General features: G+C 37.6%; 1 protein-coding gene across 4 annotated transcripts in view; it reads right to left on the reverse strand.

Annotated features, from left to right (window-relative positions):
- Window positions 1-17,627, reverse strand: part of SYNE1 (spectrin repeat containing nuclear envelope protein 1) — a 54,874-nt gene that overhangs the window by 14,492 nt on the left and 22,755 nt on the right. For 2 of the 4 annotated variants that reach the window (XM_057375933.1, XM_057375931.1), the window contains 10 exons: window positions 16,049-16,211; window positions 12,141-12,328; window positions 9,774-9,924; window positions 6,744-6,926; window positions 6,192-6,329; window positions 5,269-5,460; window positions 4,068-4,398; window positions 3,158-3,226; window positions 1,109-1,251; window positions 135-261 (listed from right to left, as the gene is read on the reverse strand). In XM_057375933.1, the coding sequence (XP_057231916.1) occupies window positions 135-261; window positions 1,109-1,251; window positions 3,158-3,226; window positions 4,068-4,398; window positions 5,269-5,460; window positions 6,192-6,329; window positions 6,744-6,926; window positions 9,774-9,924; window positions 12,141-12,328; window positions 16,049-16,211 (1,685 nt within the window). The remainder of the gene's footprint in view (window positions 1-134; window positions 262-1,108; window positions 1,252-3,157; window positions 3,227-4,067; window positions 4,399-5,268; window positions 5,461-6,191; window positions 6,330-6,743; window positions 6,927-9,773; window positions 9,925-12,140; window positions 12,329-16,048; window positions 16,212-17,627) is intronic. The other 2 variants (XM_057375930.1, XM_057375932.1) reach the window with 2 other exon arrangements.

Here is a 17,627-nt window from a genome sequence, read left to right on the forward strand (position 1 = left end):
ACAGCAATATGGTACACAGAAAGTCATGTAAACATGTATGTCAGCAAATAATACCAAGTGTTTATTCACAAAAGCTTTGCATGTTTGCTACTTTCCATTACTGCTTTCCATGAAATGAACAATATGTTACTTACCAGCTGTTTGTGTTTCAGTACTGTTCATGTTAATGAGTCCTGAAAACTTTTCTTCTTCCTCCTTCAGTTTATATCCAAGCCTTCGTACTGAGTCTATGCTTCCACTGCATTCACCTAGCAGTTTCATCTGTGTTAACAAACAAAATATCCCTTTCAATAWGCACTGTCCAGGACTAATTGTATGGACAGTGCAAATTAAAATGCAACTTCCAGAAATTTYGAAAAGTAAGTATAAGTGTGAGGGAAAAAGAAAATCTATTACTGAACAGTCCATGCTGATAGTACAAAAAAAGTATATTGAGATGATACAGGCTTAAACTATAAGTTAAGACTAAACAGAAGTAACTCAGCRCTACTATGCCAAATATTTCTAATGTCTTTAGAGGTCATCTTTTCCAAATGTTAAGATGCAATGGCAAAGACACTARAAGATGTAATAAAGAAAAATAACCTAAATGTAGAAATATTACTATGCATCCAAGAAGTTAATTTTTAAATTCTGTCTGTAATAAAATTATTTGAGTGACTTAGAAAGAGATTTATCTTCCAGAAAATCTCTCTGAGAAAGCTTTTTAATCAGGGCTTCCATATCTGCAACCTTGCTTACAGGATGCATACTTACAATTCATTAGCAAGATGAACACTGTGCCTGAAGCTATAAAACCCACTTTTAAAAGCAGAGTAATTTCAAACAAAGGTATCATCATTAGACGGATAAAATCATGTGTGAGAAAGTACTTCTGCAAAAATGTAATAGGAAAATAAATTCCTTAGAGTCATGTTCCTCTAGTCTAATGCTATTGTAAACACACAGATAAYATAAACAACAATAGCATGTGGTTAAGGGTGGTAACGACACGAGTGAGTCTGAGCAGCAGCTACAGCTGATGGCTCTGCTGGAGCAGCTGTGTTTCCTTCAATGGCAAATCTAAGTTTGGAATGCATGCTTGATATGGGCTCCAAAACACACGCACATATCCCTTGTAWGTGGAGTCCAGTTCTGGTCCTGTAGGTGTTTTGCTGCGGATGATGTTTTCTGTTTGCTGTATTTGGAAACGACTGGTGTCCAAGGCCTTGTCCAGCTGTCGAATATGTGCTTCCAGGGCACCTGGTTCACCTGCATCAAAACCAAAAACGACTGACTGTCACCCCAATTTTTCCAAGGTTTTTTTGTCCTTGCCCAGGCATAATAGATACATTGGGAATATTCAGATTAGACAGTAAAAGAGAAATGTGACAGCAGCAGCGTGAGCAGTACAATGTCAAAGCTGAGTGATAACTAGTTACATTAGAGGRTGTTAGCAACCTTCAGAAGAGGATACCAATGAACAAGCTTGCCATAAGCACACTGTAGAAGACTCCACACTTTAAAGAAGGCTTGCACRTTATTCTGAAGTGATTTTACCCTCACACTGAAAGCCTCACCTTTTTTTAAAGGGAATGTTCTCAGCAAAGCATAGTCTAACCTCACTAATTTTGGAAAACACCTTGCTCCCTTTCACAAACACTGTCAAAGAAAACCTTGTAACCTAATAATCTAAATCCATGTGAAAATTTGGTATCTTAATTTCTCTTTGTGTTGTTCCTCCCCACGAAAAACCAGTAGAATTTTGATCTCCATTAAAGGATCCTATTTGTATAYAATTTTAAAGATTAAAAGTGGTATACAGCTATTAAGTCATACTGTTATAATCATATTTTCATAATCCATAAATGACTGGACATCTTGGAGACACGCAGCAAGTAGCCCATGACTGATTTGGGCAACCTCACTAAGCAGCAAAATTTGTAGCACTTTTCCAATTAGGTACTTGACAAAGATCATACTTCATACAACTGCGAGAGAGTAYTATTAATTCAAGCTATTGGGAACCTATACCAATGTTTTTGAAGGAGGACCGACTTGTATTTTCCTTACAGAGATCAGCTGAATTCTGTGACACAAATCAGCTACAGACAATTCTAATGTGAAGCAGGCTGCCGCCCAGAGCGCTACATGAGATCCTTCTTATTCATATTCTATCACTATGCCTGATTTCCATCTGTTTACAAAGACAGTTTGAATTTATTCATAAAGACACAATTGAAAACATGAATAGAGGAGAGCCTTCTGTCCAACTAATTACAGAAAATGAAGCCTCTTGGATGATTCATCTTTTTTCATATAAAACACCACCTCACCCCAAATGGACAGGACAAAGTGCTCAACATTGCTTTTCACTCATTACTTAAAAAATTTTCACAGCTCAGAAAACTAAATACATTTTTCCATAAGTACTGCTATTACTTATACCCTTAATTAATAATATTAATTCACTAATTTTGGGAYTAAATAAAAATGGGTGGTGAACCTGAGGCTTGTGTCACAGACACTAAGATTTTAAAYGTTTGTTGTTTGCAATGAAGTCATTATTTAACACGAGGAAAMCTGAAATAATGAGAAAAGGTATTTGCAAATGCATCTAATTCCTCCAAGAGTGCCATCTAACAAATGAAACAGTAGATTTAACCTGGTGCAATAACAAAAAAATTTTCCAATATATGAGACTAAGATAAAGACAGTACCTCAACTTGACATTTTTATCACATGAAACAACAACTAACCTAGAAGTTTGTATCTGTGTGACAATCCAAGATTCGACTGTGTTAAAAAAAAAAAAAAAAGCAAACCAGAAAAATTAGGTTTTTCTTGTAAGATAACCTCTTCCTTCTGCCTTATGATGTAAAAATGCATTAAGTCCAGCTGACAGACACAGAGCAATCGGATCAGTGTAGTTTAGTTAGCCAAGGTGGGAGGGCTAATTGTTCCAACATCATTGTTTCATCCATGCCTCTAATGGCATCTCGAAGCRCAGTAGTAAAGCAGGAGGATACTTCTAAGTTAAGATGCCAATGCTGCCATGTAAGAAATATTTATTTTGTAAGACGTGAAAAGAGAGCGGATGCCAAAAGAAGAGAAAGAAGTTATGCTTGTGCACCATGGTGTTTGCATCTGGCTATGCTTAGTCTTTTATGATGCCTACCAGAGATATTTTTGAGGGCGTTTTCTGTGAGTTTTACATAGGCCTCAAGAGTTTCAGGGATCTCTACATCTGAAAAAATAAAAGCACAGTCTGAATTGATGGCTCAGCAATGGCTGTCTCCTTACAGCAAGAGTCTTTTTCATGGGATGGATTACATAAATAGTTCAGATAACAAACATTCTGGAGAACGAAAAACATGAAGACTGAAACACAGGGAGGCTGCTACAAAGGCTCTCAATATCCAGGCAAACCTGACTCTTTTTCAGAGCAATGACCTAGAAAGCAAAAGACAGCCACAAGATCAGAATAAAATACACTGGTATGTCTCATCCCACAGCTAGCTCCATTTGGGCACTTTCACTTGTTAAGATTTATTACACAAAGCACAAACACTTAAAAAGGATTTCCAACTTCAGTGGAGAGCAAGACCCAAGACTGCACCTCAGACTAAACACTCAGCTGCTGGAGCTTTGCCTGGGTAAGGACTGAGTTAGGATTTACTTAAACACTTGATGATTTTCTCTGTGGGTCTCTCCCACAGCATTTCTTCATTGGYTTGCTCTGCACTTTTTGCCATATCCAGTATAGTTTCTTCTAGTCAGAATCACTTAGGATGCAGAGCTGTTACGGACGACATATCCCATCTGGCAGGCCTCACGMACAGACACACAGCCAATTCCCTGCCATATCATGTATGCCTTTGCCATTTTCCAAGGCTGTCGTCATCCAGGAATCTCCATCACTGTGTCTAAGGCCAGAGGGCCACTGAGATCACTTAGGAAACGCTATTTAAAGTCATCAGGGGCTATTTAAAGTTCTTTTCCATGAGAATCTTGGCCACACAATTCACACATGTAACGTTTGCTTTTTTTCACTCGAAAGAAACAGAGCAAACAATCTACCACCATACCTGCTATGCCAGCTGCTCCTCTCAGGTAGAAGTCTTTTTCCTGTCCTCCATCTTCTTCAGAGTGCAGCGCCCGTGAAACAGCAGTCTCCAGGTCCCTGCTAAGGTCGTAGTCATGATCCCACTCCAGAGGGATGGAGTCCACGCTGGCAGGGGTATCTCGCCCCGATCGCTCGCTCCTCAGYGGCTGGGAAAGAGGCAGCGAAAGGTTGGAAGAGGGGTGCGGGGAGAGAACGCTGTCCGCAGATTTGTCATGCCAGCGTAAGTCAGAGAGATCTGCTGATTCATCCAGATCCACCTCTCTGTCAGAGAGGTCGTGCTCGTCATCTGTCAGCTAGAAGCATAATGCAAACAGAAGCGGTCAATGGAACGTGCAGAGGCACTGCATGGTCAGCCTGGGTCAGTGAAATAAAGCAGCGTTAGGTGACAGTCACACTGGCGGGTTTTTCGTTTTGCATCCCTTTGCACTTGCCCTTCATTATTTTTAAGGTGCACTAAGAAAACAAAGCAACAAAGGGGATCGAAGTGCCAGCTCATTTTAATTACTTAAGRCACCATGAAGTCTCACATCAGGCAAGTATCTCCAGACTTTTACTGATGTTTCTTCAATGCAATTATCAAGTTGGAAAAGCCTCTGGAATTAATTAATAGAAAGCRTCAGTGATCTTTTATCATGAGCACTGTTCTCACTATGGTATTTCATRTTTCGAAACCCCTGGATTTTGTTCTTTTCATTCAGTAGGACTTGAGCCACCAGAAATTGTTTTCTTTCCACTTTTTCAGCTTGTGTTCACTTTTGGAGACAAATTTCTCTCTTTTCTGATGGGAAGAATCATTTTATTATCGGGTTTTTTTTTAAAAAAAACCTCACTAAGGTGTCAATAAAATATCTGATAGTGCAGGGAGATGTTCTTATGACCATACCACAGTGCTACCTCCATGAATAAAGTTTTATAAATCTCCAATTTGCATGGACTTTCACAATGATTTACAGAAATTCCYGATCTTGTGAGCTTGTTCTTTGAACAGGACACAAACAGAATATAATGAAGGGAGGCAGATGGTCAGGATTGCAACAAAATTTAACTACAGGACTTTTTCAAAGTTACGTAAGTTGCATTTCAACATGTTTCTCTCTCCTCATTCTCGCATTTGTAAAATGGCAACACAGCAGACAAGTAAAAACGTATGTAAATATACACACAGGGAGGCGGATAAGCTTCTTGTGATAGCGTTCCACACGTCCGAAGACCTCTTGGCAGTAACGGCGCAGCTCATCTAGTTCTTCTTCAATGACAGCTGCATCCAGAGGCTCGCTTTTCTCAATGAGCTGCTCACCTTGCACAATTATTTGCTCAATTTTGCTGTTGTTCAGTGAAATTTCTTGCTGGAAAGCCTGTGTAAAAGAAAAGCCCATGCTTTATTAATAAGAGCAACATGACAATAATCTGGGTAATTAAGGGTGCAAGTCTCAAGAGTCTTAGAGAAAGAATGGTGTGGGCAACAAACAGGGATGATGCCAAATATTCTGTCATGAGCAACAATGAGCAATTAAATTAAATTTAGCATTCCACAGTCTTTCAAGCCAAAACCAGTGATACTTCATGGTTTACCATCTCATTCCTCACTTGTTGAATTTGGAAAGAAACCTCTTCTCTAAACAAGCCATGMCAATGACCAAATGTCTAGAATGAACACAGATGCTAAAGCTAGCACAGTGGAATTTTGGATAATGTGACATTTGTATTGTTCTCTCCAGATAAGGAATTTTCTGATGCAGAAATGGTTGAAAAGTACAGTAATTATTACAWATTAGCAATAATGGATACTTGACATAAAATAATTTTTATTAACATTTCCTCTTTTGATGAAGAAAAGTACACCGTCACCCTGGTTTTTTTTTTTACGTTTTCCACAGCTCAAAGATCTTATATATTGACAGAAAAGTACACGTTGGAATCTGACATAACCCATAACTTCTGAGGCTGAAGTCTTTGCCTGCAAGTAAAGGAACTGTATCAGGCCAAATTTCTGCACAATGTCTCTTAAAATTCTTTTCCTGCCACGCATGGTTTTTGAAATCTCTTCTTTCATCCCTCCTTCAGTAAATACTCAATCATTCTTTACCTTAAGTTGCTTTATTTTTGCTTGGACATCACACTCTGAGAAATGCTCGATGTTGGTCAGCTGCAGGTCCATCTCYGTCAGCCATACCAGGATGCTGTCACGTGCTGTTTCAAACTCCTCCCGCTGGCTAATAAAATGCTGGAGGGTGGAAAATTGAGTCACATGAAATGATCAACAACATGAAAACCTCCAGCAATTGCAGAGAAACACGTTTAGTCCACATCAAACCCAATTTAAACTCAGTACACCTTCTTCTTTTATTTCTTACATGCTTTCTAAGCTCCCTTTTCAGTAACACCACYTAGAGGTGCAATTAGCTGACCAATGAAAATTACATTCTGTGGAGAAGGTTGTGTTTGATGTCACCAAGCATTTGCCTACAGCCTGTGCTTTGGTTGCCTTGGACTAAGTGAACTGATAAACTTCCTTTCTCTTCGAAAGGTAGAAAACCCCTCAAAACCACTGTGCAAATGCATTAAACTGAAAGCTGCTGAAGTACCCTTGATTCATAACTAGACTAGTGAAATTGAAGTCTCAAAAATGGAAAAATACTTTTAGCCTGCGCAGGATGGAGGTGACTCGCTTTTGCAAATTGTCCCATCTCTGGTTCCCCTCGTGAACCATCTGCTTGAGGCTGCCRTCAGAGTCAGTGCGGTTCTCCCGGGCCAGGCGCCGATATTGCTTATTGATCAGCTCCAGCTGAGTCAGGCTTTCATGCACTTGCCTCTGGAAAGCCTAGARCAGCATGAAGAAAAGATTCAGATTTTTAAAAACCTTCAGATTTTCAATTACTGAAATCAGAATACATATATAGATCTCTTGCCTTATTTCAACCCTACTTCTGCACTCCAACTTATGTAAGCCAATAAATTCCACTAGTTGGTGACATCTCCTGAGGGCCACTCTATAGAGATGATGCCTTCTGATTGGAAAAACCAAAAAAAAAAAAAAAAAACAAACAAAAAAAAAAACCCCAAAACCAGAAAAAAAAAGTTTATAAAACTGACATGGCTCACTGAATGAGAAATTGCAACACGAGTATCCATTACAAAGGCAAAGCCAAAAAAAAGACACTTCTTCCTACTAAATTATATGCTTTTGTATTTGAGAAGTACAAACAATGAACATGAAACTATTTTTTTTTGAAGAAACAGAAATCCAAGATTCCTGCGGCTTCACTGGATTTTTTTCTTGCATATTGAATTTGCTGAAATGCAAACACTGAAGAGATTTGTTTACTCTGAAAAATGGTACTGAATGAGACATCTTGTTATATTTAGTATACTGGTTTACAAAAAAGTTTTGTCTTAAAATATTCACGGAAAAGAAAATTTCATTAATATCCATGCCAACTTTTGTCTGGGCATATGTTTGCAGCATTTACTGTTGGTGCTTGCYCTGCTGTTACAAGAACCACAGAGACACAGCTGTGAATCACAGGCAACTTACACCATGGGTTTTGTGTTGTGACTAGCAATTGTAAAGCTTGGAGAAAGCACCTGGTAAGGAAATGACTGAATTAATACCTTTAACAATAATAACAACAAGAATAAATGAGTACTTTTTTCAAAAATCTGCTTGTTTTTATCTTGTCACATTACCAAAATAGRAAAGAAGTCAAAGGAAGACTTAAAAACCTAGATTACACCAGCCCTCTCTTAAATACAAGTAGGGTTTAGATCCCACTGCAGTTCTACAAACTTGTTCTCTGATCTCCCTCACAATGTAAATAAATAATCTCTTCCAAAACTAGACACCTCCTTAATAAGAACTGTAGAAGTGGCATAGGTAAAATACTGCTGTACAGAAATTTTAATTGTACATCTGAGTTTTCTATATAAAAATATATACACTTCATATTGTACTATTCAAAGATAAAAATGAAATAACCACATTTCTGCTGTAATACCAGAGGAGAAAGTAAAGAAATGGTTGAAAAAAAGATCAAAATCTGTGGAGTCCTCTCAATATAAGTATTCTCTTCACTGAATGGCCATCAAATTGGGTAGGGGACAACCAAAAAAAGAGTAAATGGGCTTGCAACTAGAGTGAAATGATTAGTAGAATTGAATTAATTTAAAATTGCACAAGGATTCCTGTATTAGAGGCACAAATCTGACTGTATTTACTAGGATCATTAAATCTGAAAGTRTGCAGCTGTTGTTTCACCTGTTACCAAGCCTTGTCCAGCCAAAGAACAGCTGTTTATTTGCCTTCCATTTTTTCATCTCAGCTACACAAGAATTCATCTGTTGCATTCCCTTCCTGTAGCCTCTTTTAATTTCTCCACAAATGACTGGAGAGGAAGAGTTTGGTTTTGTAAAGTGAAGCCAGTGAGAGCCATCTCTGACCTCTGTGCTCAGGAACTGAAAGGCTCTTACATGGTTCTGATGAGCTCTTTGTGTTGTGGTTTTTTGTTTTGTTTTTTTAMATYAAAGCGCAGATACGGAGAAGAAAATAAAATTAGAAAAAAATTCTAGTTAAAGCAGAAACCTGCTTCTGTCAGTATTTTTAAGTGGCTGGRATTTATACTGAATTCATAGTAATGCTGCTGAATTCCACTGAATTTGAATACCACAGTTTTGTTACTTGCATTCCTGCTGTTTGGTAGGCAAAGAAATTAGGTGTTCAGGAGAGAAGAAAAAAAAAMCAAAAACAAAATCTGTTTAACAACAAAACCTGGCTAGAACACTCAGAAATGTGAGTGCCACTTAGAGAACTCAGTGCTTCACAGTTTATGTTTCTGATTTAACTGTTAACCCAAAAAGTATTAACTGGTCTCAGACATTGTTTAAAATTTGCATTTCTTCTTCACAGCAAATACTTTACAGCGTCTGACTGTTTACAGAATTGCCTAAATAATTCGTTCTCTTTCTTCTCTCTTGTCTTGATGTACTCTTTGCAAGTAAGAATCCAAGCAAAAACTTTTCCCCCGTGACTCACCAGACACCGTGCCTGTGTGCTTTACACATGGATATATGATCCCTTGAAACTGTAAGAGAAGCTGTCGCATCTTAGTAGACACAACAGAGTTACATAACAAGCTCTGACCAAAAGCTTGTCAGTTTTGAAGCATGCCTAACTTATAAGTCACAGGGGACACCATGTGGACATATAACAATACTTGCATGAACATGAACTTCAGGTGTAAGGATCTAAAGGGGAGATMATGTGCATCATAAGACAAGAGTTCAGAGGAGGGACAAAATCAAAGCAAAAGCTAAAACATGCAGCACGCATTTGAAGAGGCATTGAAGAGGGACTTGGTGAAGGGAGATTTAGGAAGGCTCTGGAACATCTACTGACTGGTCATGTTAAAAAGTAGCAGAAATAGAAAAGGTGAGGAATCCAGCTTTGGTGAACAAAGAGTAAGGAAGAGTTGATTGATTTATTAGCATTTCCAGTTGCCACCTTACATTGTCTTTATCCCAGGAACCTGCCACTGAAGGCAGCCACAAAATCAGCAACTCCACTATATTAATACAGCATCTCTTCTGAGTGACTTGGTTATGGGAAGGAAGAATACCAGCTGGCTGCTGCAATGTGATCAGTAGGTATTAAATTTCAACCACTATAAATCACCTCAAATTTCTTCAGTTCTTCCTTAGCAACAGTGTAAAGCACACCAGAGGAGCTTGGGAAAGCAGCTGTCYTCTCAGAGACTTTTAGCCAATCTTCAAATCTAGCATAGTCATCCAAAAACTTTTGCCACAGCCGCCAGGTCTCTTCAATTCTGCAACAGATAATGGAAAATGAGAGAATGCTTGGACTGATWGCCAGCTGACATACAAAACTTTAACCAGTCATCTACAACAGCAAACTAGCACTGCACCACACAATAACTGACTATTAATCTGACTCAGCCAGACTGACTGATAAACAGACCACAGGGAAGGCTGGCTCATTCCAGACTGAGCTAGAATAAGATGAAGACATTTCTTTTTTAACGCATCTAATTTTGGAATCAGTATAAAAAAAGTTTTAAGTTTGTAATAAGAGCTCTAAAAAGCTGAGCACACACTAAATAATGCCTGAAATGCAGTGCCAGTTTTAGCCACTGTTTTAAAGATCAGGAACAGTTAAGCCACTGTTTTAGAGATCACAAATTCCACACTGCATTCAATTGCAGAACATTTTCTTACAGAACGGTAAAGAAGCTGCAGCATCTATTTTGAAGTTCTTAGTCATTATTCTGCATTGCAAAGGGACATAAACTTTTTTTCTACTTACCAACTAGCAGTAAAATGCTTTCAGTATATACTGCAGACATATCTTTATTTTTAAAACTCCAAAAATTAATGTTTAAACAAAACCCAATTTGACTTCAACTGAATATGTAAAAATAGTGGCTGATACTTGACACTGAAACCAAACTGGCTTAAGACTRAGACTGAAAAATCCAATGAAGTTTTGCATTACTTGATTTAAAATAACAGGCTTTTAGGGACACTTGTTCTACAACAGAACTTTTGTCTGTTTTTACATACAGAATACATCTTTCCCCAATCTTAAACATGCAGGAATAAAAAGTTCACGACCTATGCAAAAATCTATGCTTTGCTGGTGATATGTTGTTTGAATGGGAATTTGACATCAGTAAAGTCACTCTTTAATATGAATAAATGTTTCTAGTACAATAAAGATCCCAAATTCTGACAGCTCAGTTAATTTACCAGTACAAATCTATAGCATAGAAAAGCGTAATGTGTACATTCTAAGAAAGTAAAACAGARCTCAATGCACTGTTCCACATTCACTTAAAATAGCTCTGAATTGATCTGTTGGACACAATGGTATGAAAGCCCAAGAATGCCAAAGACATACTATGCCAAAGATAGAACTTATAATTGTAGCTGTAAGTTAGAACTTCTAAGATACAACTGCACTTATAGATACATACAATTCAAGAATTTCCATGGCAATAGTATAAAGTTATTGAAATATATCAGTCTATGGATATAGAGCAGCAAAACCTAAAAGCAATAAACGTTTTGAATAAAATAAACAAAAAAATCTCACTAAATACAGTAAGATGTTCCCAAAAAATGAAAGATCATAAAAAATTCAATTCAGCACTTGAAACACCAAATTCTCCCTAGAGTTGTTTATATGACTATTACAAAAATGACAGAAATAAGATTAATAACTTAAAAAGTTAAAACAAATATGTTCATAAATACAGGAGTTTAAACCTGTAAACATGTCTCATTACTGGTTAGCACACAGTATGTGCACTGCCCTGATCTAGCCAACATCATTATTTCTGTTGAAATCACCAAGCTATGCTGTGTGGGAATAGAAAACAATGAATATTCTGGACATGATGGGCAGGCAGCCTACATGGTCTAAGYATGTGCAGTCACCCAGACTACTCCCAAGAATCTTGGGTACTATGGCCCTCACTTGCTCAGCACAGCTACGGTGGGCAGGTGAAGAAATTCCATATAAATGCTCAGCCCTAAAATTCTTCCATGTAAACAAAATCAGACATTAGGGAAACTGCTGAGGAACAATGGGTGCATATAAACCCTAATACCTGCAATAACATTCCATTCATTCAGTAACAAGTTTCCCCATCAATCTCAGTAGTTCTTGGGTAAATTTAGGTGTGACAACATCCCTTTTAGGTCGTTTTCTAAATCTCTTGGAGTCTCTGTTATCATCTAAGCTTTATCTAGTTTCTCATCATTTATTTGAAGCATGGGAAATAATGTATCATTCTATCAAAGGACTTGTGAGTGAAATTTGATGATTGTTATCTGTACTTTGTATAAAGGCATGTGTAACCCAAAATTCCATTTTTTTTTGTAGAAGCACAGCAGCTATTGGCTTCCACTCAGGGTGTGATCTTTTCCTGACCGCCACACTCTTTTATTCAGTGCTGCAACCATACAATATACATCCCAGCCTGTGGAAGAAAATACTAATTTGTAGGCATTTTAGACTTACTTAAGTCGCCTTTCCATTGACATTGCACAAATATTCCTCCACCTTCTGTCCAGATTGCGTGTGGCCTGCTGGATAGAGTCACACTCTGCTTCTGTGGCACAAGCATCACAGTCATGAAGAAGTACTTCACACAGATTGAGAACAGATGCCACGCCAGTGCTGTGTTTCTCTATGTCCCTCTGAAGTTCCTGCAGGTAAAGAAATTAGCTCTTAAGCGAAATTGCAGAACATGCATGCATGCAACTGTATTTATTTTCTACTTATTAAAAAATACAAAGAAGAAAGCTTGCAAACAGAAGAAAAACATCCAATAAATTCCAATTAAGAGAGTGCATCTATGCAGGTGGTGATACGAAGTKATCAATGAGGCCAGGAGAACCTGACAGCATGCACAGCTCTCCCAGGGACTACCAACACCAAACCATTACCTGGGAGAAACTGCCAGAGCTCTGCATGCTCAGCTGAGCATCCTTCACACAGATTTAATCAACATCACCAATAAACAGTAGAATTATTCTCAGCCCTTTCCCATTATCACGGAGAATGTAAAGCAGAAGTTAGTAAGAGAAGTRTGTCAAGAAAATTTGTTCTCATCTACTGCAAGGGTTTGGCAGAGGGACCCTTCATGAACCTACTGTTCCCTGGGTGAGAAAGCTGCAAAGGGGCATGTTTGACGTGGATACTGGCAGCAGTGCACGTTGAACAGGGCATGTGGAGTAGATTTTCCTTCCTTCAAGTTTCCAGTTCTATAGCATTTTCACTGGAAATGGAAAAGGAAAATTCCAGGCACTTAAAGAAAATGTACTCACACTGTCTTAGCACTTATTATATGTGATTGGTATTCTTTTTCCTGTAGCATTCTTGGTTTCAATAGCTTGTTCTACACTTACGATAACTGAACTAATACTTCAGCTTCAGTGTCAAACTCCAGATTCAATTTAAGACAAATTACAAAAGTAATTGACTGTAACTGCTGGATCAGTGCAATGAAAAGAAACTCTGCTTGACTTTTGTTTTACATTTGAAATGAATCATCAGATTATTAGATGGAAATATCAGTACGGACAATGACAAAGCCAAGACAACCTAATAGTGACAAAGAAATACTAATGTAACAAAAAGTGCTATATTGCATCTAGAATACTTGGTTCAATTCTGATTCAGATGAAGAAAGGAACCTAGTATTCTGTGGAGGTTCATTCAAGCGAATGAGAATATGGCAGCTTGAGGATGAGCAGAGATTACCAGCGCATTATAATTTTCCTACTGAAGTAAGCTATGACATGAAAAGGGAACTACAGASTCAACATTCTGTGTCTACACAGATTTAAGTTTTAACTAGAGGAACTTTTCTTACAGCTAGCAACATCATCTGAAAATGTCTTCCCGCAGGAAATGAGATCAAAACATTGACTGTGAAAACCTCAGGAATTTTGAAATAGAGCAAAGCTGACCTACATCAACCATTTGTTTTGGTTTGTAATAACTGGACTTTCACTTAATGAAGTAATCGATTCCATCTTTTCATTTATGAAACAGAAAGTAATTTTGTAAGCATGTACTTGARTACATCAAGTGCAAAAACGCAATCTTTTCTTTCTCAGCAATGGCCCTTTCAATTCACTAGCCTGAAAAACACTTTAATCCTGAAAGTGCTTATTCTTCTTTTTATCTACCCTGAAGTATTATAGAAGGGTGGATACTATAATAAGATGCAATAATTTATGAAACACACACTCCAGACAGCTATGAGACTTGAGGTTAAGTAAGTTCAAGTAACATAATCTCCTTTCTAATATTTTAGAACAAAACAGTAGATAAAACTGTAGGTCCTGAGCATTCTTRAGAATTAAACTTTTTTTTCACCTGTAGAACATTTCCACAAACAATGTCTAGATTATTTCTTCTCCATACCTAATATTTATTTCCCAGGTTTTAAAATTTTCTATGTCTATTAGAACATAAAGCCTTTGGGTTAGTTCACAAAGGAGCATCACTTTTATGCACTGCTGTCACCCATAAACAATCTTTCTTTTTTTAACTTCATTTGTCCAGAGGCAAACAGCTTTCTTTCACATTTCAAGTGGTAGCAGACTGAGAAAACAAACAAACAAGTAATCCTTTAAACAGAGTTCCTTAGGCTAGGAAAATGCTGCATTGAAGTTACCCTACCTCCCCTGGGAYATCCCAATTCAACTGTATTTTTTATTTCACAAGAGACCAGCAATCTGCAAAGCTGATGCTTCACTGAAGTAGATGCTGAGAAGTAGGTAATGGATTTTCATAAATGGATTTTKTTCCTCCTCTTTCACAACATAATGTTTTTATCCTAATTTTGCATGTGAACAACTGGAAGATAACATGACCTTAGTAGAAGATTGAACATGGAAAAGAACACAAGGTCACTAAAGAGACAAGAGAACAGAATACTTGAGAAGGCAGCCTTCTGAGATGGTGTGGATAGTGATATAGTCTCCAACTAATAAAAATATTGGTTGCCACACATTGAAGGTGGGTGGGTTTTAAAAATTATTATTATTATTATTATTATTATTATTATTATTATTATTATTATTATTATTATTATTACCACCATGTCTTGTATTGTTATCATATCAAATCATCACCAAGTTCATAAATATGGCATTGTTTCCTGTTAAGATTCACCTCTATTTCTCCCCTTTACAGYWCAAATTAAATTACTCTCACTTCTACAGAATGTTACTGCATGTTGTCCACCACAAGAAAACAGTGGAAGGCAGAGAGATACACAGTCTCTGTGCTCAAAATAACTCCCATAAGGAGTGCTTGTAACAAAGTATGGGGTGCCTGCATATGGATTCTAATAAATAATCTCAATCATCTTCTTTGTTGATAGCAATGTTTAGCCCTTCCCAGCACTTTACTGTCTCAGAAACATCATTCATTAACTGATGTTTGTGTATTATAAATTATTATCCCTATGTAAATGCCACACAGAATATTAGTAAGTAATYCTGGACAGCCATGTGGTGTATCAGTCAAGAAGCTGGCAAAAACTCTGAGAGAGTTCTTGGCTCTCAGTTCCACACTGAGCTTAAAGGAGCAAAATCCCCATTTGTTCTCTTCATAAATTATCCTGTCCCACAAAATATCCTGTCTTTCCTCTTCCCACACATTTCTTTCTCCTCTGGAGAAAGGACTCCAGAGAGCATCTAACTCATCTCCAGTGGGCACCAGAAAGGTATTTTTGCCAATAAATAACCAACAGGAATACAGAAGAGAACAGTTCTATCCAGCACTGTGCTTCTAGGTAAAACTGCACTAGTCAGTGAAGTGGAACAAGAAGGAAAAAGTACAGTAGATCACCTTAGAAGTAACATTAGTTTCAATGCCAAAAAGTGGTTGACTTCACATTTTTCTACATATTTTAATCTAGCACTGCATAAAGGCTTGTGTAGTATAAATCAACCAGTTTTAACTTCACATGTATAGCTCATGCAACTTTGCATGCAGAGTGACTCTCAAACAAGCTGCAAAATAAAACTGAGTTAGAAAGGTTGCTAAAAATAGTAATTTTCAAGCATTTGCAACATTTGYGAGGTCTAACAGATGTCAGTTTTGCCTCTGGGAGCAGACAATTCAAACAAACCAAAACCACAAGCCCCAAAGGAAAACAATTGCAATAACTCGTTCAGKTTACATCTCTTAGTGCCTTACCTTGCTTGGAAATGCCAATCAGCTCCTGGTGGATTCGATGTCAAGGCCAGCAGAAGGCTCTATAAGTGACACAGTAAGTACCACTTGCCTTGATATTTAAGYATTTTGCCTCCTGCCCTCTCAGCTGAACTGGGTATGGGCAGCCCAAGGACACTCTACGTTGGCTCTCCCCATGTCACTGTTCATCTGATATGTGCATTGTATTTTACCTGCTGTTCGTTTAGCTTCCTTTGTATCTCCTCTGAGTCACAAGTTTCATAGACGATAGGTTTGGACAGCTCTGACTCAATGTGGGCAAGCCAAGATCTCAGGCTACTCATATTTTTGTCCAGCTGCTGCACTGCAACAAGGGTCTCCTTCAACTTCTTTACCCTGCAAAGAAAAAGAAATAGCAGTATTAGTACATGCTGAAGAAAAATTTTCACAGCATGTGTTTCAGSAAGTTTTAAGAAAAAACTTCACTTAGATGGCAACTTGTATTGTAAAGTGTTCCTATATTATGCAAAAGAAGTATATTGTAATTGCATGCAATCCTGCATTCATAGCTGCTGGTTAAGAAAAACTGAGTGCTTACTAATGCCACACAACATTTTCAAAGCTTCTGTACCTTTATCAGTTGACTTTAACATTGGTTAAGAAAAGTTTCCGTTTTTTATTTTTATTTTTTTTTTTAAATGAACTTGCACACATCAAGCACCCTCCCCCCCCCCCAATCTAAGTAACTTAGTTGTGTATTTTATTAATAGATGACAACTGTTCTTCTGAGAGTACAAATAACTTATCCATGTACTGATGGGTGAGTGCACTGCATGAACAATCCATTTTCACCCACAGGAAAACACTGAACTACATATCAGAGAAGGTTTGGGTTGGAAGGGATCTTTAAAAGTCATCCAGTCCACCTGCTCTGCAATSAGCAGGGACATCTTCAACTAGAYCAGATTGTTGAGAGMCTTGTCCAGCCTGACCTTGAACATTCCTAGGATGGGGCAACCTGCTCCAGGGTGAAGACTTGTCCTTGAATAAATAAGTTTTAGAGCAAGAAATCCAGCTGAGAACCTGGGGAGGATTCCTRAATCCCAAGTGCTGCTTTTAGGTTGGTGTTATTGGACTATTTTGGGTTTAAACAGATGAAACTGGAAATGGAACTGCGTGGTGATTTCYAACTAGTACTTTTCTTGGAATCCTGACCATGGAAGACTGAGGACCAGGAAAAACGAAATAGATTTTTGTTTGTGGTTTTTTATTTTTTAATCAAGGGACCATTAAGGTTAGAGAGTGAATTAATTCAACTAAACTTTCATCCTATTTCAATAATTTTTCCTTCAKTCTGTTTGAACTCCAAAATTGTCTGCCAGTAATTCTCTCCTTCCTATCCCCATGTTACATAACATACATTATTAGTAGATTYTGAATTTTTTTCTAAGCTCTTTTTTCCTGTTTGTGTGGTACCAAAAATAGTCTTGAGTCTGAGCATGAATGTTCCCTTTCATGCTCCCATTGCTCTTCTACTTAAGTGTTTCAGTATCAGAAAGGTTTAAAAGATGAGTGCAGATGGGAATAGACTGACTAAATCGGTTTGAAAAATATGAGATTGCCAGAGCTCTTAAACAAATAAAATCCCACCCGATTATACTATACTTCAAAATAAGCAATTCACATTTTTTTCTACTATACTAACCAACAAATTTATCGTTTCTATACTGAAAGCAGTAGTTGCAGCTGACAAGTAAGAGAATCGCAGAGATATTAATGTAATCTTAAAAATAGTTAGATCTTCCCAGTTTT

Source organism: Malurus melanocephalus, unplaced genomic scaffold, assembly GCF_030028575.1.
Source record: "Malurus melanocephalus ecotype Western Australia unplaced genomic scaffold, MMel_1.1 scaffold_264, whole genome shotgun sequence".
Classification (NCBI taxonomy): Eukaryota; Metazoa; Chordata; class Aves; order Passeriformes; family Maluridae; genus Malurus; species Malurus melanocephalus.